The sequence below is a fragment of the Rhopalosiphum maidis genome, chromosome 1 (genome assembly GCF_003676215.2).
Source record: "Rhopalosiphum maidis isolate BTI-1 chromosome 1, ASM367621v3, whole genome shotgun sequence".
NCBI classification, from domain to species: domain Eukaryota; kingdom Metazoa; phylum Arthropoda; class Insecta; order Hemiptera; family Aphididae; genus Rhopalosiphum; species Rhopalosiphum maidis.
In genome coordinates, this window is record NC_040877.1 from 75783324 (window position 1) to 75810158 (window position 26835).

Sequence of the window (26835 nt, forward strand, 5' to 3'; positions counted from 1 at the left end):
AGCTTTAAGTTATAACTAACTAACAACATAATATGATTTGTGAATAATACGTTTATAATATGTGTAAAGGAAGAATACTGAATCAGTAATAACTTTAATCTATATGACTATATAATATAATATAAGTATTAGTTAACAATTATAACAATTAATTATACTTAACTACATAAGTGTTTTTACGGATCAGATCACTTTGGAAATGATCAGACCAACAATTTTAAATTGATTCAAAAATGATTTTTAAAACTTTTTTAAGTAACGAAGAACTGATTCTATGCAAAAAAATTCCTAGCAAAAATTACTCGCCAGTTCTGCGAAAATATTTTAAGAGTAGGTACGCCAGTTTGATAATAATATCAACAGTCGAGTACACGGAGTGGTCCGAACTCACAAATGAGATATTCCGTAAGTAATAAGTATATATTATATAGTATTTACAACGGAGCTATGAAGGTTCTCCTCGGTATTTCTCGGGTTTCGTAACGTAAAATGTAGGCGAGCTGTAAAATATTGCAATATGTAATCGTAATCGTCATCATCATCATCACCATCGACGCCGTTTAAAACGTACCGAAGCGTAAATGCCCTACACCGGTGCAGTTTTATCTGGACAGATCATCTGCATCACAGCTCTTGACTGTTACACAAAACCTGCACTGTACGATACTATCGCGTACACATTGTACACACTCAATATATATACCTACTTGTAGGCACACGACGTCGGCGGACGGTTTTTTACACGATAATAATTAGTACCTATATCTACATTGCATATATTTATTTTACTAGTCATACGGTGTTATACGCATATTAGTATTATTGTACCGAAATCAAATAACTAATTATGATTTCCTCTCGTCTGCAACATACTATAGGTTTATATTATCGCGATGACGATCGTGCGTTTTAAAAATAAAATATTAATAATAAGCGGACTTTTCTCCAAAACTCACATTTTTTTTTTTTTATCAATACCTATCGTATAATATAATAATTGTAGGTAATCGGTGATCTTCGCGTGTCCGCACAATTAACATAAAACGCGGTTAAAACCGTCCATTAACTACAGCACACAAACGGCCGCTTATACACGTATAGAACAACGTGCTACTTGCAACCGCCGCCGATCGACCAATTAATATTATGCTCTGTCGCATAATATTATACAAAACATAATAATAATATTATATCGATATTATTATTTTATAATGGCCGTGTTGTGCGGCGTATCGCGGCGATCCGATCTCGCGCAGGCGGCGGTTATCGATCCGACCGGAAATCATCGGCGACCGGTGTTATCGATGCTGCAGCATACCCGCCGTGTATATGCACCGCGCATAATTATTATATTATTATTAATTATTATTACCTATATAAATAATATTATTATCGTGTTTTATTCGACACGACAACGCACGTTCGATCACGTTTTCGGAAATTATAATTCGTTGTTGACTTAGAGATGAGCACACCGTTCACCTGCGCATTTAATATGTATATCCGGACATCGTGTACGAGTATATAAAGGTAACATGTTATGATTAGAAAGTGACCAAATATTCTATGTTTGTAAAAGTGGGATAGGAATATTGCGAACATTCCCCAAATCCGAGAAAGGGATGATTTGACGGAATGGTAGGATTATACTACACGTGACAAGTATATTTTAAAATACGAAAAACCACAGTGTATATAATATTATAATATTATGAAAACAGATATTAGGTGATTAAAATAATAAACTTCCATAAAAACAAAAAGTATATACCTAACTCTTTATCAGAACAACTTTTTCATCCCTCTTAACTAAATTAAAATACAGTATGATAATTAAAAAAAAAATTCAATTGTTTTTTTTTTATACTAAATTGTACTTAAATGTCTTTTTAATTAACTGCAAAAATGTATATGACCTACACTGATATTATAAAATTGGGATAAAGCTATTAAAATCGCCAATTGGTATATTTTACTGTCCAGGCTAGGCACAAAAATTTAACAAGCCACCCATTAAACTAGGTATTAGGGCATCACACTAAGTACGAATCATATCGTAATATGTGAACCTTGACTGAGCAGCGAAGCCACTTGGGACGAGATGAAATAGAGGCAAACTACTTTAGTCCCAAATAGGCCAAATACGGAATTGACTGAATAATAAACAATTTTGTCTGAATGTAAATTTGTCGTGCTTAAATTGGAAAAGAACAATATTGTGCAGCTAGTCCCGTTCTTGTCATTTTATTTAGAAAGAGACACGCCGAAATAATTATAAAAAAAAGAGTGATACCCGCTAGCCGTACAAAACGTCTTCCCAAAATCGAGCATTATTTTAACTTAATAACTAATACATTAGTTACTGCGACTACGACGTCACCACTTTTATTTTTATGTACCAATGTTGAATTTTGTCTCTGTGTAAAAAATATTTAAACAATATTCAACACAGTATTATTTTATAATTATTATATTATTTAGTGGTTAATAGTTTTTTTTTCATTGTAACAACCCGTGAATCATAGGCGCAAGTAGATTCAATATTTTTTTTTTTTTTTTGTAGTGTCTATAGGTCTAGTTTCACTAGTTTTAGTTTTGATGAAATCCGAGAAGCATTTCTTAATATACATTTTCACATCACACTTAACCTCCTATGGCATACTATATTATTAGTTTTCGACGGGCTTAACTCCTTTAGACCCACACTATAAGTAAACCTATGCTGTTTATCACATTTTTTCATCAAGAAAATACACTAACTGCATGTTAAAATTTGTTAATGAAGGGTAGCAAACAATTTATAACTAGATATAATATTATAATTTATAACTGATGAGTTTGGTGCACGAGGCTTGGCCAATTCGGCCACTCATCATAGTTGCATAATGCATGTATTACCCTTTATTAAATCTGCGATACAATAAACGTCATTCCGCTACCCACGGAATGCTATAATTGTAGTGCTCTTGATCGTTTGCGATCTTGCTGACATATTAATATATATTTATACGAAAAATAAAAATTGTCATAAATTGAATATGGATTTGGACACTATTTATGTTGTAAATCATAATATTATTAGTTTTTTTTTAATTGATACGCTAAAATTAAGAAATAAAGCTCAAAATTCTTTTTGGCATTTTTAAAATCATTATTGGTAACATTAGTGATTGTCCAGTTTTCCTCAAGTGTTTACAATGTGTTGCTTATAATATTGGATCGTTAAGTAAAACGATTCATTTTACATAAAAAAAACATAAATAAATATATATACAGGAGTCTTATTCCCATTTTATGAAATATGTTTTTTTTAACGTCGGAAAATATTATCAAGAACGACCAATACTGATTTTTTCAATATTGTAATAATCGATGAGTTACGTCTTAAGACTCATTTTGACTTAGAAACAAATCATAGGTACCTTTATATTATTGAATAATATTAAGTAGATACACAACATAAAGTAAGTCATTAAGAATAAGTGGTATAATAAGACTTGTAAGAAAAAAAATAATGAGATGATAATCCTGCAATCATAATTTTAATTTATGAAATAATATTATTGGGTTATTCTTAAACCCAGATTATAATAAAATAATGTTGTCAAGAAATCTCATAAATGTATGTTACATTTATTGCATTCTTTTTTATATTTTCTATAGAAGATTTCTAATACTTGTAACACATCTAAGGAGGAGGGAAATTAAATTCCCCCTCTCTCCCTCACAATTACGCTAATGATTGTGATAATTATTACTGTCCTGTAACCGTTAAAATTAAAGTTCAAGGGGAAGGGGATTTCCCCTACTTACATCAAACTGTAGCTATACTGAACAGTGAATGACCGTGGTATATGGTATATAGATGGTAGACTGAGGTCACGGGCACGGTTCTATACAATCTACTGATACGTTGATACTCATTGGCCATCAGGACATTGGTACATGATGATATTGCAAGGAATGAAAACAATTTAAGTCACCAGTTTTTTTCTTATAAATATATTTAATAGAATTGTTTTTTTCAATTTCGTCTCGCGTAAACAAACACAGAGCGACACAGACATAATATTATAAACGAGTAATGATTTTACGATGGTACAAAGATATGCAAAAAAATTGTTCATTAAAAAAAAAAAATATCAAAAAACCGATGAAAAAACAACATTGCGTTGTAATTCTTACGATTTCTGTTGGTCTTTTCTTAAAACATGGACTTGAGCAAAGCTTAACATTATAACGACGACAGCAAGTTTCGCACGTCGCATTTTAGTAAAAATAAAAATAGACATACACGGATATAGGACGACACTTACTATACTACGCTGTAGCAGTACATATTCGAAAATAAAAAAATCGTTTACAGGTGCGTCGCGTACGTTACATATAGTATTATATAAATATATTATATTCATAGGTATATAAATATAGTGTTACACATTGTAATGGAAAAATATAAAATTTATAATTAGTTTTTTTCACGGACAATCTTTTTGCGTTGTTCACTATTGCGATAAAAAAAATTACAGTTTTCAAATATTATTTACGGTTTGAATAGAAATAAATACGGTTTATATTATAAATATATATAAATAGGTATGTTTCATACAAATAAAAATAATATTATGTCCCTGTTTTACCGTTTTCCGTTTAACAATCTCGCGACGGTTTTAACATTTCGTTTCTATCACATAATACACGTTTTGTATAATATAATATAATATAATATTACAATAAAAATAGTATTTGACATTAATAATAATTCAATCGTCTGTATATAATATTTATGATATGACGTTATATACTGGCGATAATCGTTTAGAGAGAAAATAATTTCGAAAGATATGTGGTTTCCATAATAAAAAATGTTCATCTTTTTTATATTATTCATCCGGCTAACTTTTATTGAGATGATAGTCAAAAAGAACGTGTACGTAAAAAAAAGTTTGGTTTTTTACCGAACAACTAGCGAGCACGTTTCATTAAAAAAAAAAAAATTAATAATAATAATAATAATAATAACAGTCGCTTCGTATATCGATAATTTTTTTTTCCCGTTAATCGCGAAACGTTATTTCCCGTAATCAGGTATATATAGGGTGATATTGTATTGATATATTGATATTGTTATAAATTTGAGCAAATATTCGCTTCGGCGCAAAGTAACAAAAAAAAAAAAAAAAAAAACAATACCAACATTATACGGATAATGACGGATGAGTGTAGCTGGACGACCAGAGTATATCGAAAACCAAGCCAGCAAATCTCGCGACGATAACAATGGTACAAAAAACGAAAAAAAAAAATGGTAATAAAAAACAAACTTACGTAGGATGGCACGTCGCAGTACAAAATACATAATAATATACAAAATAATAGTATCACACACCCTGTTTACACTTAGGTATTTGAAAAATAATTAGAGTAGAAAAAATATATGACGACGTTCGTGTTGATAATATACGAAGACTACGCGACAACGATGATTGTCGGTGTACGAAACAAAAATTTATGTTGTACACGAAAAATATTCCGCGGACGAAACACTTTGTTGTGACGTGCGAGGCACGGTAAGTAGTACAAGTTGGAGTCGTATGTCGACGGCGAAACGAAAAAAAAATGTATACATAATATTAATAATAATAATAATAATAACAACATAATAATAAAGTATTACGATTATATATTATATATTATTACAATCAATACACATATTGACTTACCTATACGAAAAAATTTAACCGTTCAGGAAAACGAACGATCAAATACGACATATAGTACATGCGCATAGACTTAGTATTATTTTATCTTTGGTTTTGACAAAAAGCTGTGTGCGCACGCACTGTTGTAGTGTGTATGTGTGTGTGTGAGTGTGTGTGTGTATCGTTCTTAAAATTATATGTACATTATACAAATAATAATAATAATATTATCAGCTAATACGATATACAAATTTAAATAAATAATATTATAAACATATTTTATATTTACTATTAAAATATTATTACAAAATTGACGTTAACGTTATAATAATATGAAGACCGTCCGCACGATGCGCAGACACCGCTGCTACTGCGGTTCGGACTTACAGAGGACCTCTAGCGGGGGCGACAGCAACAGTTGGCCGCCGGTGGGCGAGGTGGGCGACGGCGGGTCCAGGCCGAGCGCGGCCGCCATGGCCGCGGCACCGGACGCCGACGACGACGAGACCATCTCGTACCGGGAGTGGGTGCGCATGTGCCGGGTGATCATGTCCCGGCGGCACGCGGCGTACGGACACTGCGGACACTTGTACGGTTTTTCGCCGGTGTGCGTGCGCTGGTGTGTGCTCAGGTGGTCGGACCGCGAGAACACTTGACCGCACACGCGACACGTGTACGGCTTGACGCCGGTGTGGAGCCGCATGTGTCGGGTGAGCATGTCACTGCGCGCAAACGACCGATTGCACACCTCGCACGGGTACGCCTTGGCCGCGCCGCCGGACGAGTCGCCGCCGCCGCCGTTTTCCGTCGACGAGGACGCCGCGGTCCCGGTGCCGGCCGACGACGACGACGCCGACGCCGAGGTCTTGTGTCGGGATGCCATGTGTTTGGCCAGCCGATCGTGTAGGCTGAACATCTGGCCGCACACCGGGCACACGTACGCCACGTCCGAGCCGACGGGCATCTCCTCGACGACGGGCGACACTTCCAGGTTGTATCGGACGGCCACCGAGGCCTTGGTGGTGCGCGACGCCACGTCGCCCTTGACTACCGGCACGGTGTAACCGCCCGCGCTGCCGGGCCGGCTGTAGTAGCCGACCGACACGACCGACGTCGTAGGAGTAGCAGTGGACGAGGCGGTGGCCGGGAGCGGAGGTGACGGCGTCGTCGCGGCGTTCGCGACCGTGGTGATTGACGGTTCGGCCGCCGGCGGTTCGGGAGCGGTGAACGGCCAAAATCCGTTCTTCATGGACAGGTCGAGCGGCGAGTCTTGCGGCGGTTGCGGCGTCGGATTTGCGGACGACCTACAGCCGGCGGACGGGCCCCTCTTCCGCGCCGGCTTGTCCAACGGATGCGGCACCGAAAACGGCCTCTTACCTCTCCGGCTGCCGGTCCCGGTCCCGGTCCCGGACGACGTGGTCAACCGGACAGCCGCGGCCGTCGACGCGGTCGAGTCGTCGTTACTGCCGCCGCCGCTGTTGCAGTGTTCGGCTTTGGTCGCTTCGAACCACATAGGAACATCGGAATCGGAATGGCTCCGCCGCTTCCGGAATATGTCGGGCAGGTACTTGGTGTGCAGGTAGTGTTCGAATGTGTACATGGAACCGGCCAACAGCGATGCCGGAGACATGGGCGTGACGGGTGGCTGCTGCGGGTTCTTGTCATGGTGCATGTTCCGGTTCAGGTGGTGGTGCTGCTGCTGCGATGCGGGAGGCAGCATAGGTGGTAACGGATGTCGGGGCGGTGAGGTGCCGTCGCCGCCGCAGAACAGGCAGTCGCACTTCGGGTACTTGAGATAGTGATGAAGCGGGTGCGGCGGTAGCGGTGGCGGCGGGTGAAACTGTTGCTGCAGCGGTTGCGCGGGTAGATGCGTCGCCGGCGGGTCGTCCGGCCTCGTCCGGTTCGGACTGAACGGCGAGTCGGTGTGTGAGCTACGCGGCGACCGATTGCACGACGACGACCCGGCCGGGCTGAACGGTTCCTCGTAACTGTCTTTGCACGACGACCTCCGCAGCGACTCGTCGCTTTCGTACCCGACGCCGTTCGATACGTGGCCGCTGCTATCCACAACCACCATGGCCGTTACCGATCCATCGTCTTCTTTGATCGTCGGCTCCTCTTCTTTCACGGCGACGACTTCGATGTTGTTGTTGTTATTGTTGTTGTTGTTGTTATGATTACTACTGTTGTTATTGTTGTTGTTGGGCGAAGTCGCCTGTCCCGCTAACCTGTCCAACACTTGGTTCAGGCGTTTCCGTTTTTTGTGTTTGACGACCACCGGACGCGCGCTGGGAACGTGGTGCAGATGGTTGTTGTTGTTCGTGGCCAGCGGATGGTTATTGTTGGTCTTATAGATCGTCGACCGGCTCGCCCTGTCTGTCGGCGGCTCCATTTCTACCTCAGCCATAGTCATTCGTGCAGCTAATCGAACGAACGTTCAATCACCGCAAAACGACGCACGCGCACAAACACGGTGGTGACCTAAAACGAAAAAAAACATCAAATTATAATCGATCGTCCAAAATTGTTAGTGTGTTGATAAATTATAAAATTCAATTTGCAAAAACAAATATTGTTGTTTTTTTATAAGAACTGCATAAGCTTATCTATATAGGGAAGTTTTAATATTGTAAATCGTTTAAAATTTAAAAATGTGTAGACTATTAGGTATTATTAACTAACTCAAAATACGTCCATGCAATGTGCAGTTTTTAATGATCAGATACGCAACTCTGACACAAAACAATTTAAAAGGTAAGAGATATCGAGACGGTGTAGAAAAAAAGTTCGTGTATAGACGAATATATTTCCAGAGCGGGTCTTGACGTTTTTTCCTTGACAAAGAAAGTTTTAATTGAAAGTTTGGATCCTCCACAAATGAGTCAGTTCCAGGCAGAGAACATGTTTAAAACAATAGTGTCAAAAACTGGAAAACACCCACGAATAAAGTAGGAACAGTTGGAATAATGTTGTAACACAAAAGGGTATACGAGGGGAAAGGGGGACGAAAATCACATTTAAAGTGAATATATGTTTAAAGTATGTGCAGTGGTGGTAAAACCAATCTAAAATTTAAACACTACTTAAATAAATAAATACACTATAAATTGTAGTTATTACGAAATTTAGTTTTATAGTTGTTTTTCCTCCTAAATTCTAAAAACAACTTGCGAAGTTACTGCTTTTCAAAGACCACGTATGTTTTACCACTACCGTTGTATATAAAACTATGAAATCCGTGTATTTTATGGGAAAAAACGTCATAAAATGTATATAAAGTTATTCAAAAACTTAAGATAATATGTAAAAAAAAACGTATGCATTATATTAATTTTGTATTATCTTATATAAATAATAATTATTAAAAAAATCTGTTTTTAATTTAAAATATTAATATATAAAAGAATATAAATGAAGGTTCTTTTTTAAAAAATTAGACTTCTTTTTGATTTATTAACAAAAAAACATGCTTTGATTCTTATTAATACTTTAAATATGCAAAAATATGCAATATACATTTTTGGATTTGAGTTGAATATGTATTACAAAACGAATTTGTGCCAAATCATAATTATAATATGCAAATGAATAGACTTCCAAGCCCTGATTATTATTAATATTATCATTATTATCATTATGTAGGTATTTTCTGACAGCGTGATATAACGCCGGATCGAGGGAGGGCAACGGCGACACAGAGAACCTAACCCGTTCACCGCCGCGTGAAAAAAATTGCGCGTAATACCCGGTACGACGGCGACGTTTGAGGACACGACGCGTCGTTAATTAGTGCTCTCGCGAGCCTGGCAAGGACGCCAGAGATAATAATATTATTATTATTATATACATATATATATATATATTATTATTATTATCATCATTATCGTGTATGGATATATTATAAGAGACGCGTTTATTATATATTGTAATATATATATATATATATGACATTACGCAACGTCGTTGTAGATTGTTAATCGGCGAAAAGAAAAAAATTGTTAGCAATAACGAATATTATTATAACGTATGTGTGTGAGTGTGATAAAAAATTGCCCAACTCTATATATCGGACACAGCGGGGGAGTCTCGTCGGCCGCAGAAAAGTTGCGTGGAGGTATAGCGCGTCATTTTGCTGGCACAGACGAGAAAAGACACCTCGCAGATACCTACAATACTGCAGAATCATACTTGACGTATTTACATCGACCGTAGAGGCCTCAGACAGGTAACGTCGCCAGATTTACACCTGCGGCGACTGTCCGCAGTTTTATTCGCGCGACCATTATTCCAATTTATACTCTGTAGCTAATAAGTGTACAATATAATACATTAATACGATTCACTCAGATTGAACTCCACGATCCCGTCGATGTCGATGTTAAAATATAGAAATGGTAAAAGTGCAGGTGGGTGAGCGCGTATTTAAGAGTATTTTATTCGAAGAATAAAAGCTACAGTGATTATTATTGTATATAATATACTTCGAACTATTAAAAGTATCGCTAATATTTTAAAATATTTTAATTTCTGACGATTACCCTACACTACAAAAATATTGTAATGTTACATAAATATTTTGTGAAAATCGATTGATACTTTATAGCACCTTTCAAAAATATTTCACATCGCACATACATTGATTATTGGTAATTATATCTTAAGACGGATGGTAGATGGACAATGCATTTAAATTGTACGCCTTGTGTATACTTAAAAGAAAAGAGTTATTAACACGCTGATGCACTTTGATCTGTATAATATATCTAATTGACTAATTATAATACAGTAACTCTTTGCTGTAGTATATTATCGTATGTATCGTATGTACATTGGGAGTATTGCGACCAACTGTACGCGATTTGAGGCGAGCTGCATAATCTTTTAAAAATCGATAGAACTATATCGACAGTATAAATTGTCCGAAATCAATTGGCTCAATTTTTATCCAATCTTTCGTACTTACTTCGATTTTAACGAATCGAAAACAGCACAGTGACTGCATGATACAAATGCGCGTGTATACAACGACGACCACGACGTCTCGGTGACGATTTTTTTTACACAAACATATTATATATACAGGAATTTTTGGAAACTCGACGGACCGTACCTACGCACATCGTCTCGCAGCCAGTAGTAGTAGTAGTAGTAGTAGTAGTAGTAGTAGTAGTAGTAGTAGTAGTAGTAGCGTAGTAAAAGAAGTAGTAGTACTAATGCATGGAAGCGGTGCGATCGCGGTGTTAACGACATTTAACCGGTTTTGCCAGAGGATTATGGGAGACGATTTTGTTTGTTTTTTTAATTTTTTTTTTTATTAGGCACTGTTGACGTTTAATTCTTGATATTATTTTATTATTCGTTTCCAAGACGCTTAGACTGACCCGATATAATAAAACGATCAATAACTGAAAATTCATCTCGACGACGACCGTAATGTTGTTATTATCATAATATCATCTACGAGTACCAGCCTGGACTATTTTGTCGTGTGCAGCGACAAAGACGACGGGCGGCGTATACACAACGATTATGTTCATAAATTTCAACGAAAAAAATACGTTACTCACGACGGCGGCGGTGACGATCACCGACAACGGTCATCGATTAAAACCACATTTGCAACTCTCTATATATATTATAATTTATACCTAATATAATCCGCGCGACGTCGGCAGACGACGTTTGTATGAATTTAAAATATTTTCACATAACATACGTGTGTGTATATAAATATTATAAAGTTATTGGTACGAGTTTTATCGGCGAAATCGAAAGGTCGTTTGAAATATCGCTTCACGCGTCACAATGATTGAGCGCTTTTATATATAATTTACGCGCGTAAATGTATTCCGCGAGGAAAACCTACAACTATTTCATATTATTATTTTACCTTCGATAAAATGTACATAATATTATTATATAGGTGTATAACAAATCAACGGTACCTAACGTGGCGAACACTTCATTACACGGCCATTACTCCAAAACGAATCCAATATAATATTAATATGTATAATAAATTTGCGAGGTGTGTAGAATACCCTGTTACAGTATGTAGGCGTATAATTATACAGATGTGTATTATGTAACTCATACCCGTAATACCTCGAGTTTTTCAAGTTCGTAAGTGATGACTACTGTGAGTTTAAACTCGAAAGCCGCGTCGTTATTGATGAAAATGGGATGCAAGAGAATAAAATTACCCTTCTTCCGACCGTCATATCACAGCGACTTCTATTTACTCACATTTTACGTACAAACATGTAGTGTATAGATTTTCGGACACTTACTGGCTACCACACACGACTATGGAAAAGTCTGGTTGTGATGTACATTTGAAGAAGACTATCACCAATCACCATGATGATTGACAAAACTATATCATATTATTACATACAGTGAAAATCTTAATGCAGTTTACGACGGATCAAAAAGCACACCGAATCGATATTAAGTAAGGTGAAAAACGATAACATACTGAAATATAATATTATTTCTCGTATAAATAATTATTATGTATTTGTTATATTATATAGTACATATATTATTTTAGTGACGAGCAATAAAAAGAAGAGGAACGTGCGAATTGCTCTCGCGCTGCCATCCGTCAATATACTACAGCGATATTATGTTACAGAGTGCATAATATATTTAAGAGTATAGTGTGCGCTATACGGACATCAAAAATAATACTTATATATTATTATAAAAGCCTCGGCAACGGGGTGGTATAAGGGGAAAATATTAAATCGAACGGACTTACGATACGCCATATCAACTGCGGGATGTAGGTATATACACGAGTATATATAACGAAACGGGGAGAGGTGGTCGGTCGTCCTTGACATTGGGTCGGTCAAGTGTGCTCTACGCCAGAGCTACCGCGGCCGATATAGTAAAGTAATCGATAAAATACGACAAGCGCGCGTAAAGCATACGACGACAAGGGTAGTTTTCGCAGAAACATGACGGAGTGAGCGGTAGGGAGGAAAGCGCGCGCGCGCTTGTATCTGTGTATATATGCTACCTGTTGCTACGCGGGCACTGCTCTCCGCGGAGCCAACAGGTTAACCACCCGATCCGCCACCGTTTTCGTGTTTTCCGATGACCGTGAATCGCGACGTCATTTCGATTTTTATACTGACGCTCACACGCGCACACACAGAATATCATGCCGAGGCCATCGACCGCAGCAGCCACCGCCACCACCGCTTTGACATTAACCCCTGTTACTCCAATGTATACCACCCCATCACACAAATAAGAATCAATAAGGTTTTAGGACATCGCAATAATAATAAAAGAGTAGGTAACGGTTGTTTTTATTGTTGCATGAACGGCCCAGTACAGTACGCAGTTTAACATTTCACAGCATCTATGGCAATACCAACTCATAAATATAGTTATATCAACTGAATAACTGTTCCAACAAAAATTCATTCGGAAGCTTGCTAATCCTATCGTATTTGGTGACCACTTTACCGAATATTCCTCATATTGACGTGACGACACACGATATACGTATTACAGTAACTGCGACATACACGCAAGCAAGTACACGACAGGCCGATTTTCGCAAAACATGTACATATATACAAATTACAAAGACAACAATTATTTCAAATTTAAGCGTTATTATATTATTATTGTTGTCGATGTGTGGGCGTAAGTGGGCGTAAATTGTGGGAGCGTTTCGCGCGTAGGTCGCGTCCTAAACAGAGGACGGCGCGTGGGCCCCCCCTCGCGCGACTATATACTCATATATATACTCCTACGCCACTGTTTTCTAGAGCAGTTCGCGCGGACTCTGGTCAAAATACAACATAATAACCGACGGCGACGGCTTACGTCTCGTAATATTACCCGATATGCATGCACTGCGGGGTGCTTACTGTAGTAATAAAAACTACGGTGGGGGATGATGATCGATTTGATTTATGAAATGTATTACCTTATTAATGTGAAGACTAAGTGTCGCGGCGTATTTATTACACACACACACACACACACACACAGTCATATACAAATACATTTATTACATCAATCGCAGTATATCAACCACATATAAATACCTCATAATATTATAATCGAATGTTTCGACCGTGAGTTACACCTATTTAAGTTTTTGCAGTAGAAAAATCAAAAATCCTATTCGACAAACGAGTCCCCGTGATACGTAATAATTTATAACATACAATAGTGCGTACCAAAATTTAAAAAAGAGGGTATCGGCACAGTGAATATATCGCGTATGTTAATTTCGTAACACACATGCACGTTGAGCAATCACAAAGCCCTCGTACAGTCATACGTTTACTAAAAATATATACACCTTTATAGGCACGTCAACCACCGTAGGCGTAGATATATTATAACTATTATTATTATTAGTACAATCATATTATCATCTTCTCTCATCCCTCAGCGGTACTCGGACGAAGAGTTTTACACCCCTTCGTACGGACCCAATACCTACGCCCTCCGTCGGCGACGCGTCGTATTGTGTGTGCAGTGTATGTATTATATAAACGCGCGGTAAGTGTCATCGTCTGTGATGTGCAATAAGGAACCGCACGTGCTAAACTACTATTGGTCGCTTGCGTCCAAACGAACTAACGCCGACCCACTCGCGCAGCACGTACCAAAAACCCAGAACCTCATACAACCCTTTTTACTCTCGGCCACCGGACAGTGGATACGGATTAGGCAACATCCAAGATACTGTGACGGCATCAGACATAAATTAAGGATCTTTGTACAGCAATCTTGTATGTCGATGACAATGATAATAATGGTTAAAATTAATAATGTGCAGAAGCTATCATGAACTGTTATCATGCTTATTAAAATTATTATACATAATAAGTTTTTTTTTACGAGATCACACATTGTATTTCATATACACGTTACATGTAGTAGGCGGTGAAGCCGTTTGAATTAAACCAAAAAAAAATTGTCGAAAAATGTCAACATCAGTTTTTTGTTTTTTATAATATACAAATTTGTAATAATACTACAGTAATAAAACGAAATACTAACGACCATAGGTGCACACAACATAAATGTATATAAGTACCACATATAGCGATAGCGACGACGGGTCTCTGGCACCAATCTGTTTTCTATTTACTCCGATAAATTAACCGATATTAAAACCATAATTCCTAGGTTTTATTTTAAATAGAAACTACGCTATTATTATGTATGCGCGTACGTGTTTTGTTTTGTTACGTCAAAAGACGCGCAGACATTTGTGCATAATTATAAAAAAATACGATTGTTTTCTTCAGTAACATGACCTACATTATACATTACAAAAGGACTTATGAGTTATTTTTCTTTAATATTTCAAAACAATTTAAATCCTACGCGACGTATAATATTTACAAGCGTTTAACTTAAACCTGAAACTAAAGTGTCATATTTTCAAGGTGTATAACAATAAAATATAATAATAATAAATTGTTGAAATTATTGTTGGGATTATTGTTTAATTTAATTGATATTTTTGGCGATGACTGTATACAGTTATTGTTGATACTTAAACCCTGAAATATGCAAATACGTATTTACGGGAGCAAAAGTTTTTTTTAGATTAACCTGTATAACTTATGAACGGAAACGTCATATTGGAATTTATAAAAAAAAGCAACAAAAAACTAACTGTCTGGTAAACAATATTTAAAAATTATGTATTTTTTGACAATGATTACGTAACGGGTTTGCGCAACACAATGGCAGGATGCACCTTTTTTTCTTTATAATTCACCCACCAAATCTGTTCAAAGGTCATCAGTACATCCTTGGCAATTATTAATTATTTATCCTTGAAAAATATTCAACATTTGAACCTGTCTAGTGCACGCACGTTCAGTTCACCTCCCCCATTTCGCATAGAATTGTAAGCAACATATTTGAATATTCAGCCTTTGTGTAGCTATGTATAATTTATCGATATTTTTTTTTGTATTTCAATATTAATTTCCTGTAGGCTCAGGTTAATTATTTAAATTTAGAAGAAGGCGGGATTTTCTGTAATTTTTTTTTCATCACCAGGACTAAAATTTTTACTTATACATTACATTATATATATATATTTATTTATTTATTTATGTCTTATAAATATATAAAACGGTAATACTTTTCATAATATGTCGATTTTATTTTTCCCGAGGGACGTCAATAAAAAAAAACATTCTCTTTTAGATAATAAAAATTATAAAATAATAAATGTTGATCGTAAAACAGTGTCCGGCGCTATTAAACTTGACGTCGGCCGTAAACGATTTGTTTAATAAACATACCTAATATATGAGCATAACTACTATTATACGATTCATTTATAAATTATAGGTATAACCGTATAGAGAATTTGTAAGTATACGTCGAATTAATTTTATTCGCGTTTTATATTATGAGCTTTCAAGTTTACACGTCAATGACAATCTCATCTTAAGATTCGTATTATTTTGTATATTTATAGATTTTTCAATTACCTACCAATGCAAAATCACGTTGTAAAAACAACAAACATTTTGAAATAAGTCGACAGAAAAAGTATTTGAATACAATTATTTTTAATTTTATTAATTTATGTCAATTATGTAATAATTATTATTTTTTTTTTGACAATGAATTATTATTATTATTATTATTATTATTACTAAATTATTTGCCTTGTAAAATTGATGTCCGGAATAGAATTTCATCGGTCGGGCGAAATTCACAACATACGCGGGTGTGTTTAACCTGGTGTGGAGGGGTAACTATATTTTTGCACAAACGCATTTTCTACCGGATGTGCCATTCAAACAAATTAATGTTCTTATTTCAGTCATTGCTTTATCCAGGCAATTCTGAACGCCCGTAATTAAAACACGATTAGGACATCGACGACGACACTTATGCACACAACTACTTATACCGAAGAATTTTGACCACACCGAAAACACGATAGACCTACGGCCTTGCATTACCATATAGGCAGACAATCGATTTTTCGAATTCATCGGTCACTAATGGGTTTCTTATTACAATAATCACCGGTTTTCCACTGAACTTGATTTATTAGTTATAAGTCGAAATTTAATTGAAGCCCTTGTGTTCGACACATCGCACACATACACTACTGTTCTAGTTCGATAATTACATAGGTCGGTATGAATTTCAAAAAAATCAACGTGTTATTAAAGTGTCTAGGTGGACCAAAAACGTCTTAACCGTAATATCAATCGTAAAGTTTAAATATTTTTTCGACGCGTAATCAAATAATGAAATATACCTAAATGTACACACACACACACACACACACACACACACACTAGCAAAGTCGTACATTCGCCGCAACCATCGGAATGTCGGGCGTAAATGTTTTCGATACACGAAAAAAAATTAATAACAACGCTAGTGGTAAAAAAAATACCTCGTAAATATTATTATTATAATAATAATAATAATAACACCGGGATGAATATTATGTATTATACTTGTACGATAAAGTGCGCACGTTAAAACACCGGTAAATCTGTTCACGGCTAAAACGACCTACGTCGGAGCGACGACTATTATAATAATACCCACTACAATATATTAATGATAAAAACGATTCTGACCTGCTGAAACCTTAGTTTTCTTTTCTGTTATTTATTGACGACACGAATCCGACGACAGCAGAAAACGTGCGATTTTTGAGAACACACGGTCGAAACTTCACGACGGCCGCCGTACATCGTCGAGAATACTGTGGTAAGTCACAACGCGTTAAGTATTAATCTCGTATCATATAAAATGTGATATTATACTTGAGAAGAAAATAAAATGCACATCGAGACACCGCACACAAGTTCGATTTTACAACGTATTCGAGAAAAAAATGATAAATAATATATTATCATGTGCGTGTGTTCGCGTTTACGTAGATACTGCAACGACGGAATCACGGCGCGTGTGCGTAAGTATAAAAGAAAATAAAACGATATAAAATATAAACGACGACGATGGTTATAATAATATTGTATAATATTTTTGTATGAAAAAAAAAACTCGCGGGCGCGTGTTGATCGCGCTCGATGTTATAAACTCGATCGTGAGACACGTGATCGTTGCGCGGGACGTGCACATTCGTGAAGATGACACACGACGAACGTCCGGACCGCCACTGGCTGGCCGGAGAGCTCCGCGATCACGTCGCCGACCTATACCTGGCGCACTCGTGACGTCCGGCGCTCCGCTCCGCGGTGACGGCCGGCGCGCACACACGCGCACCGCCGCCGCCGACCGCGCACGAACGGACACGAAACGATAGCCACCTCCGCCACCTCCGCCAACGCCACCGTCGCGTCGACGACGACGCCTCGGCGGCTCGCCATCGTATCCGCGCGCGAGACCTCCCCGAAAATTTCGCGACAAAATTACGTACGATTATCTTTGTGTTGCCACGTGCCAACCGTCTCATTGCTTTTACCACAACGATAGTAATAATATTATTCATTTATTTCTGGTTCACTAATATTTAATAGACCGATCGTGTTTGAGGGATCATCATAGCTCACGCACCATTTTTATTGATTCATTAAAATATTAGTTAAAGTGTATAGTCATTGCTCGGTGTTATTATTATCATCACGTAATAATATTATTGTTGCGAACAATATTTATTAATTAATTATTATTATCGCCGACCGAATTGGTTTTTCTCATCAATATTTCGGAACAAGCAAATCTGTTTGGAGCCGAATCAGTGTTCTAAGAGATAAAGCGCACCGAGCTCCCCACCACCCTCAACCAGCATGTACACACCATACACTACCCCACCACTAGTTGCGCGAATGTCGCACATCCCTCCCACACAAACAAGTCATACAAAATAACTGGAACACGGTTATCAAAGTCGCCACGCGCCGAAGCCTAAAAATAACTTATTGACGTAACGACCGTATAAATTGTCTTTCGCATATCTTGTTATGTTTGAAGTAGGTACATTTGTACATAATAACAACGTACGCGGTACGCCTATTTATATCCATGTACGCATATTATTCGTATTATTATGAGTGAGAATACGGGAGAACGACTATAGTCAATAGTAGAACAGACAGGTATTTTTCGAGTTTCTTTAGTTATTTTGTTCGGGACGTTATCTCTTCTGCGTTCGTATGCATATTATATAAAAATAACCGATGTCGAGGCAATCTCGCGCGATTATTATTTTTCCCGGCTATTACTCAACCGTTTTATCGATTACACATTAGACGTTATATTGATATCGCGTACAACGCGTCACAGACTCCGGTAAACAACCCGTATGCACTAAACATGGCAGTGTGTATAATATAATATAACATAGGTATTCGATTTTATCCACAACGATTGATGCCGCGTGCTCGTAGTCGAATAGTCTGTTTAATAGTTTATTTACCGCCGCCGCCGCCGCTGTTCCTCATAGCACTATTGCATTATTTTCTTCGGTTTATCGCGAAGATTGGGTCGTAAATGACACAATATAACGCGATACGACCTATTGTAGTAAATAATGATAATAATAGTATATGCGTAAATGACTTTGGAATTCGGATAAGCTTGTAGTATGATCATTTTCGACTCGATATACGAAATACAACAACTATCCACGTGTTGTACAGATGACGGATTTCCTTGTAATACTTTCAACCGGAAAATTCGGTAGAAGGGTCCCGTCGTATATAATTATGCGATTTGTTGTTGCCAGGCGTATAATAATATATGCATTGGTTTCCTAAACCATAGTAGTTAACCGTACCATAATAATAATATTTTGTGGAGAACATGTACATGCACGGTGTTAGTTCTATCGATTTTATCCTGGTTCGAGCGCGATAATAATAGCTCGATTATAATAGCGTCGTAGTTGAGTTGCTGAGAAGGGCGAGTGTCGCACGTGTCGTGCACAAAACAACAATTAAAGTGCGTCAAAATATCTTAACATGTCCTAAACCATCCAGAGTTAAAAATTATAATTATATACGTACACAGAATCGGTGATTGTACTATGTAACTACAAATACTAATGATTATCGGAGTTTCGTAGTTTTGGCATGCAACGTGACAATTTATATAATTTCCAATTGTTTTTACGATTTTAAATGGTAATCCGTTCTTAATGTCAATAATTGTTCATAATAATTAATATAAAAAGAAAAAATCATAAACCATACTCTATCGGTTACTTAAAACGTGTAATCGTGTGAACGTGATATAAACCTAACTACCTAACTTTACATATAATCTAACCTATAGGGTAAACAGAATCCATCTCCATTTTTCTGACGATCCCAAATATTTGACAAAAATCGAAAACCCAAAATATTAATTTTAAAATTGTCGTAGATAATATGACACGCGCTAGCGAATAAAGCAACTGATGGTATGGCGGGGAGAGGTGGTTTATTACAAGCACGCGCAACACAATGTATGGTAATATTATACACGCATATAACAATAATAATAATAAAATCGAAAAAAAAATTCGTAGATAGGTATAGGTTTATTATTAATCGTTATTTTTCTTTTCATTATCCACTGTGCAGGTAGTGTGCTATAGTGTGCAGGCATCTGTGTGTAAAATAATATACAATATCAATAGGTGTTATCGTCATCGACGATATCTATACCTATATAATAGTGTACGGCTATAGCTCGCGCACGCGAGCCGACGGTAAGGAGACGCGTAAACAAAACCGTTACGAAATCGATTATAATATTGTATTATTTTTGTCGGGAAGCGCGGAAAAATCGACCAAAAGACGGCGGAGGTGGCAGCGGCGGACACACATTGACTCACGTCCGACGCCGTCTCGAGTTTGACTCGCACGTAAAAGAGTGACGACAAAAAATATAAAAAAATGATATTAATAACAATAACAATAACAATAATAATAATAAAAACGATTTTCTTTTGGACCGGTCGACGTGTGCGCGCAAAGACGCGAGAGACGAGAGGGTGACGTCCGCCCGCCCGTCCGTCCGTCGCCGCGCCGGATCGCCACCGCCGAGACTCGTGCCGCCCACGTGAGTCGTTTTTCGTCCTCCTACCCACCCTCCCCCCACCGCCCCGCTTGGCCGACAGACAACGGGCGGCGGCGCACGGGACGCGATAGCACGTGCCCGTCCGTCCGTCTTCTATTGTACGCGCGATCGCACGTATAATATATGTACACAATATAATAATAATATAATATAGGTAACCCCCACACGTGTATACACATACAACATTATATCTATTATTATTATTATTATTATTATTATTTATTATTGTCGTGTCCGGGGGTTGGTGTATGTGTGTGTATACGTGCGGCCACCCTCGCTTTTGTAACGCACCGGGTCGCGTGTTTAACAAGATTTCGCGCCGATACGAACAACACGCAGCCGCCGCCGTATATAATGTGGTAGGTGGATTATACATTATTATAAACGTTCGTGATTTATTCGTTTGGCGTTTAGGCCGACAACGACGATCGGGTATCGAATAGCCCCGCGTGTATTTGTTACCTTTTTATCGGTTTCACGTATGCACGGTAAACGGTAAACGAGCGCGGCACCGTCGCGCCACGGGGTGCCGTCGTCGTCGTCGTCGTGTCGTCGAAGTCGATAAGTCCCGGCCCGGAAGAGTAGTTACTACTGTAGTCGGCGGTAGTCGTACCATTATTATATATAAATATAATAATTTATTATTATAAAGTGCGACCACACTCACCGGTATACACACCGCACGAACAATAAACGCAGCCTTTATACGTCATACTGCTGCTGCACGTCTGCACACATTTTATACGGATGTAGTACGTAATGTAATATATTGAGGTATACACATATAAGTATAAATAATAATAATAATAATAATAATAATAATATGAGGTATACGACGAAGACGAGACGTATAGTATTAATATTAATAACGACCGTTATTGTACTGAACCGCGGTGAACGTGTAATTATTTGTTATTGGCTGTTTATATAATACATAAATATGCGAGGTGGTCGTATTACACATTTATGCACGTATAGATGTGTGTGTGTGTGTGTGTTGGGTGTCGCGTTATAATAAGGGCGAGCTACGCGTTTTATATACAAAGTCGACTGACGGACACGACCGTTTTTTTTTTTTTTTAACAACGTCCCAACCGGGAGAGAGAGATTGTAAAACTGTCCGAATCCGACATTCGAACGCGTCTACTGACAACTTGTGGCGGCGAGAACGAACATACATTATAATATACATATAATGACATAAACAATAAGATCGTTTACGAGCAGCTGCTAGCGATGGAATTTTTTTTTCAAGGGTGGTAGGTAATCATAATACGCGACGTCTTGTTTTGCTCACGGTTGACGCGTTTTAGACGGATTTCTTTGATTTTTTTTTTTTTTTTTGCTACAACGAAACCCGGGGTCTCCTGATAAAATTGCACCCTGTAATATGGTGCTTGATTTTTTTCGTTACGAATTTATGGTTATGGTAATTTTGTGATGCAAAGATCTTGAAATCACAAGTCACTGAAATTGTATTGTATATTATACCTAATAATATATGGGTACACTAAATTAAAATAAAGTTCTTTGATATCCCCTGTTGTCTATTATTGTCTATTATCGTATTTACAAGTAATTAATCATTTAAATTCATAGGATTATAAAAATATATCCATTAGCAACAATTTTAAATATATTTAATCGCACATATTATAGAAAAAAATCTCTTTACTCTGTCGTAACACCAACACGCCCACCATAATATTCTAATTAATAAAACCACTTCAATTATTGGTAGAAAAAATTAGATAATCCGATTCTAATATTATATTATTATATGTCGATATACCATGGTGGGTAGATAAATACTTAAAGAAATGTGTAAGTTTTCACCCGATAAGACATTGTAGGAAATAACGTGTCACGAACCGTGACCGTAGAGCTACAACAACTCATCGTAAGGATACTTGAAAAAAAATAATAATAATCAATAAAGACAGCCGCAACGTATTTGTAGAAAAAAATGGAATTTGGGGTCTGGATGTGTACAGATGCTGGAACGCGTGTCGGCTAGGTACTCGGATTCTTATCAAAACGATCGCACCACGAGGACAGTATCTATTGAGGGGCGTGACGGGCGTAACAATGCGGTTCTTTTATGCACGAAAAGAAAATAGCTTTAACGGTTTTTTTTTTTTTTGTAAGAAGAAAAACAAATATGTATTTACGTACTTTAATCCTTATACATACGCCATCTGAGGAGAATAGATTTTGCAGTTGTGGACTCGTGGTATATGAACAAAAAAAAAACCTCTTAGCTAATCGTTGCAAGTATACCTACTACAATTTATAGTTATATGGTGTCAGTGTGTACTTAGCATACGTGTACATACATTATACACACAAATATTTCTTTTTCAAAGACATAATAATATACGTGCGTGTATTGCGAAAAGATATAATCGTGATGTTTAAAATTTGTTCGTATCAAAATGTTTATCTCACCTATATTATGTTTATTTTTTACTTTTTATGCATTTTGTTATACATACCTACAATTCGATATACACGGTAAACGTAAATGGACATAATGTGAAGAGGGTCTTAAAGTCTCTATACCTAAAGGAAAATTACATCTACGGTAATGCGAGTAATCAAACGCGAGTTCTAAAAACGTTTTATTTAAAATTGTAATTATATTAAAAGCCGTTTAGCCGAGTTTATTTTAACGAGAAACCTAAGCTTATAGTATATGTAGTTGTATACTTATAAAATTATAAATAGTATATACGTGTATAGGTATTAAGCATCGTATAATAATATTATAAATCTCTTTCTCGTGTAAAAGCGATTTATGAGAAACGGGGTTGATCGATCATCACCATCACCATTGTGCAGGTAGACCGTTATCCATGTAACAAAATCTTATTTTCAAAATATAGTTATGACACGTGCGACCGTTTTTTTTTTTTTTTTTGGCGCATTTCGTCTTGAACATCTCGTCAACAAAGACCCGACCCAAAGGAACAGCTGCACCGTACGACAAACAACAATCGATGACGCCCCGTACGGCTGTTTGATCTCGTAACAACCCAAACGAAATTGGATTAGAAATTATATTATATGCAAACACAGTAAACGGAATCGTACACATAAAATATAACAAGACCTTTTCTTATTCATAGAATTTCCACTCGATTTGATCCGTCCGATCCACAAGAATACATTACATCGTACCAATAAACTACCAAGCGTCCCACTACCGGAAATTTCTGTCCGGTTTTATAATATTATTATATAAATTTTAATTAATATCACTATATTACAACGTGTCTAGACTGTTATCTTACAGTAGTCGGGCGTATTAATTTCAACTTTCGTTTTCATATCGAAAATAGATAATAAAATAATGTTATAATATTATGTTATCGCAGCAAAAATTGCGTCTACTATATAAAGCCTATTTTGATAAAATTTTTGCAGTACGTGAGCATCAACTTAGTCGGAAATGAATGTATGGACTATAATAATAGTTATATAAGTTTAACCGTAAACTCGACGTAAACACTAAACATAAAGGCCATACACAATTTAATTTTTTATGACCCGCATATTATAAGATTTCAAGTATCTTAGAATGAATATAAAGCAATTATTTTGCGAAATCAACCCTACACACGTAAAAGTATATTTATATATATATTTTAAAGACATTTCAAGAGAATTATTATTATATTATTAAAATTGTTATGATCTATATATTATGCATTTTAAACTACTCACGTCTCATGTTCACTTTTATTACCACTGATTGGACTCGAAAACATTACAAAATCAAAAAGACTAATTGTGTACACCAAAAATTTAAATAAAACAAATTTAAATGTTACTTATAACTTACACGGAGTTAATCAAACTTGATAAATAACACGAAACATTATCATTTATTATTGTACCTATAATTAAATATTTTTCAATGATCAAGAATTTACTCGAAATTTATTTATTAGTCAAACTTTTAATAATAATTGCACATGTTATTAACATCTGAACATTTAACTAAAGATTTCTTTGTTAAAATTAAAACTTCTTTTCAAATATTCTGTTAATTTTATTTAATTATTAAGTTTAACATTTATCATTAGACAGTATCTAAACAGTTAGTTAAATATCATTAGTATTATAATAGTATAATACTGTAATATGATGTTAATAATGTTCTTTATTAAAATATTAAGCATGTATTATTATAACTTTTACAGTTACACCCCACACTCAACAATAAAAATAATAATTTTGAATTTCTAACTCAAATTAATTTTTCTTCGCATAACTAAATAATCATCAATTTGATGAACATCAAAAATGGCCAAGTCCTTAAATAATTTTAGGAAATTTCTAAATAGATTGGAATATTAATAATAGATTGGACATTGCAGGAAAACCAATATCTATATATATGAAGTTTAAGAACATCGTGGGTGAGACTATAAGTGAAATTTAATGATAGGAAAAATACGCATAGCCGCATAGGTATGGATAAATAAGTTGGGAATGTAAAAACTAATTAAAATTAAAGTTAATTCTCAAAATACAATTGAATAGATCTCTTAAGTGCTTAATAACAAAATATGTGAAGGAAAGTGTCAATAATTATAATACGATAATAATGTACTATCTATGTATAAATAGTATAAAGAACATGGTTGATACGTAAAGTAAACCTTTTTTTTTTTAAAAAAAAAACGGTTAGTTTGAACATTTATGATGTGTGAAAAACAAGTTTACATAATAATGTGTATAACATAGATTACAAATAAGGCGTGGACGATGGACTAAACCTATTTGTGTTTGATCAATGTGTATACTTACTGTATATTAAAAACCAATTTATTAAAAGGTAAATAGAAGTTTAGAGGTCTTTAATGATTATAATATGTAATGTAAACCGTAATGTTCATGTTTTGTCTGATAATACTTTTAATGGAATTTGTTAAAAACCAGTCAAACGGAGATCTACAATGTAATTTTAAATCGTTTAGCAAACATGCGTTATTTGGCCAATTAAAGTTTTATATCAGTCCAATGAAGATTTTATAGTTTTGCAAATTGTTTAACACTACACACTAGCAAATAACTCCTTATAACGTAGAGTAGACTAAAAGCAGCGGCGCCCACGTGTGTCACGAGGTCAAATCAGGACGACGCGTAATATTCGACACCCAAAAAACTTAACGGTTTATTTATATGCCTATTTGAACTTAATTTTGTATCTGTCCGATGGCCCCAAATCACAGGCTCGCGCTTTGAGAATAGCTCGGTTATAAAACTAATTGGTCCGGTCGGTTATTATTCATATCATCATCGGTGCCACAACGACGAATTTCGTATTCAAATAGAAATAAATGTTCTCGTCTGATATAGTATTAAATATCATAAAAAAAACGTTCAAAAAACACAAAAATAAAAATAATGTGCGTACGTCTATCGCGCGCAATCCAGTTTTGTATTTATTCCGGTTTTAACGTCAAAACCGATAAAAATAAAACCCCACCAAAAATATAAATAGATAAATAAATAATAATAATAAAAATAATAAAAACAGAATAAAACTAAAAAATAAATCAATTTACCTTGTGAAATCGTGGCGTGGAATCTCGAACGCAGACAGACGCCCACGAGACGTGTCGTGGGAGAAGATCGACAAAACGAAAAAAAAAAATAATAATATTGTTACGAAAAAGACGCACACTGCAACACACACAGTTCTTAATAAATTACTATATATTAAATACGAAACGACGTAATACGAATAACGTAGATTATATTATTAAATTATTATTACGCGAAATGTTTTACCGTGTGGTTATGAAATAATTTAATAAAAAGGATTACGATATTAATATTATACCAATGCAAGTACAACGTTACTACGAGATGTGCACGCCGAACAGTACGATACGGTTGTGTAGTGCAGTTGTCCGGGCGACAAAGCTCGATTTTTTTTTTTTTTATTTGAAAAAAATATTTTTTCTCACGTCGTATATTAACGTATATAATACTACACGATTACAATGATAATGTTATTACGTGGTACGTTCCTGCAACAGGTCGTTCGGTCGCCTGT

General features: G+C 36.1%; 1 protein-coding gene across 2 annotated transcripts; it reads right to left on the reverse strand.

Annotated features, from left to right (window-relative positions):
- Positions 1-3992: 3992 nt before the first annotated feature.
- Positions 3993-26835, reverse strand: LOC113557062 (protein glass). Of its 2 annotated transcripts, none has more exons than XM_026962354.1 (2): positions 26342-26835; positions 3993-8183 (listed from the first exon to the last, which is right to left on the reverse strand). In XM_026962354.1, exon 2 carries the CDS (start codon positions 8113-8115, stop codon positions 6070-6072), a length of 2046 nt encoding a protein of 681 aa, XP_026818155.1. In that variant the 5' UTR covers positions 8116-8183; positions 26342-26835; the 3' UTR covers positions 3993-6069. The 2 variants fall into 2 exon arrangements, with proteins under 2 accessions (XP_026818155.1, XP_026818154.1); XM_026962353.1 differs by lacking the exon at positions 26342-26835 and adding an exon at positions 17315-17888.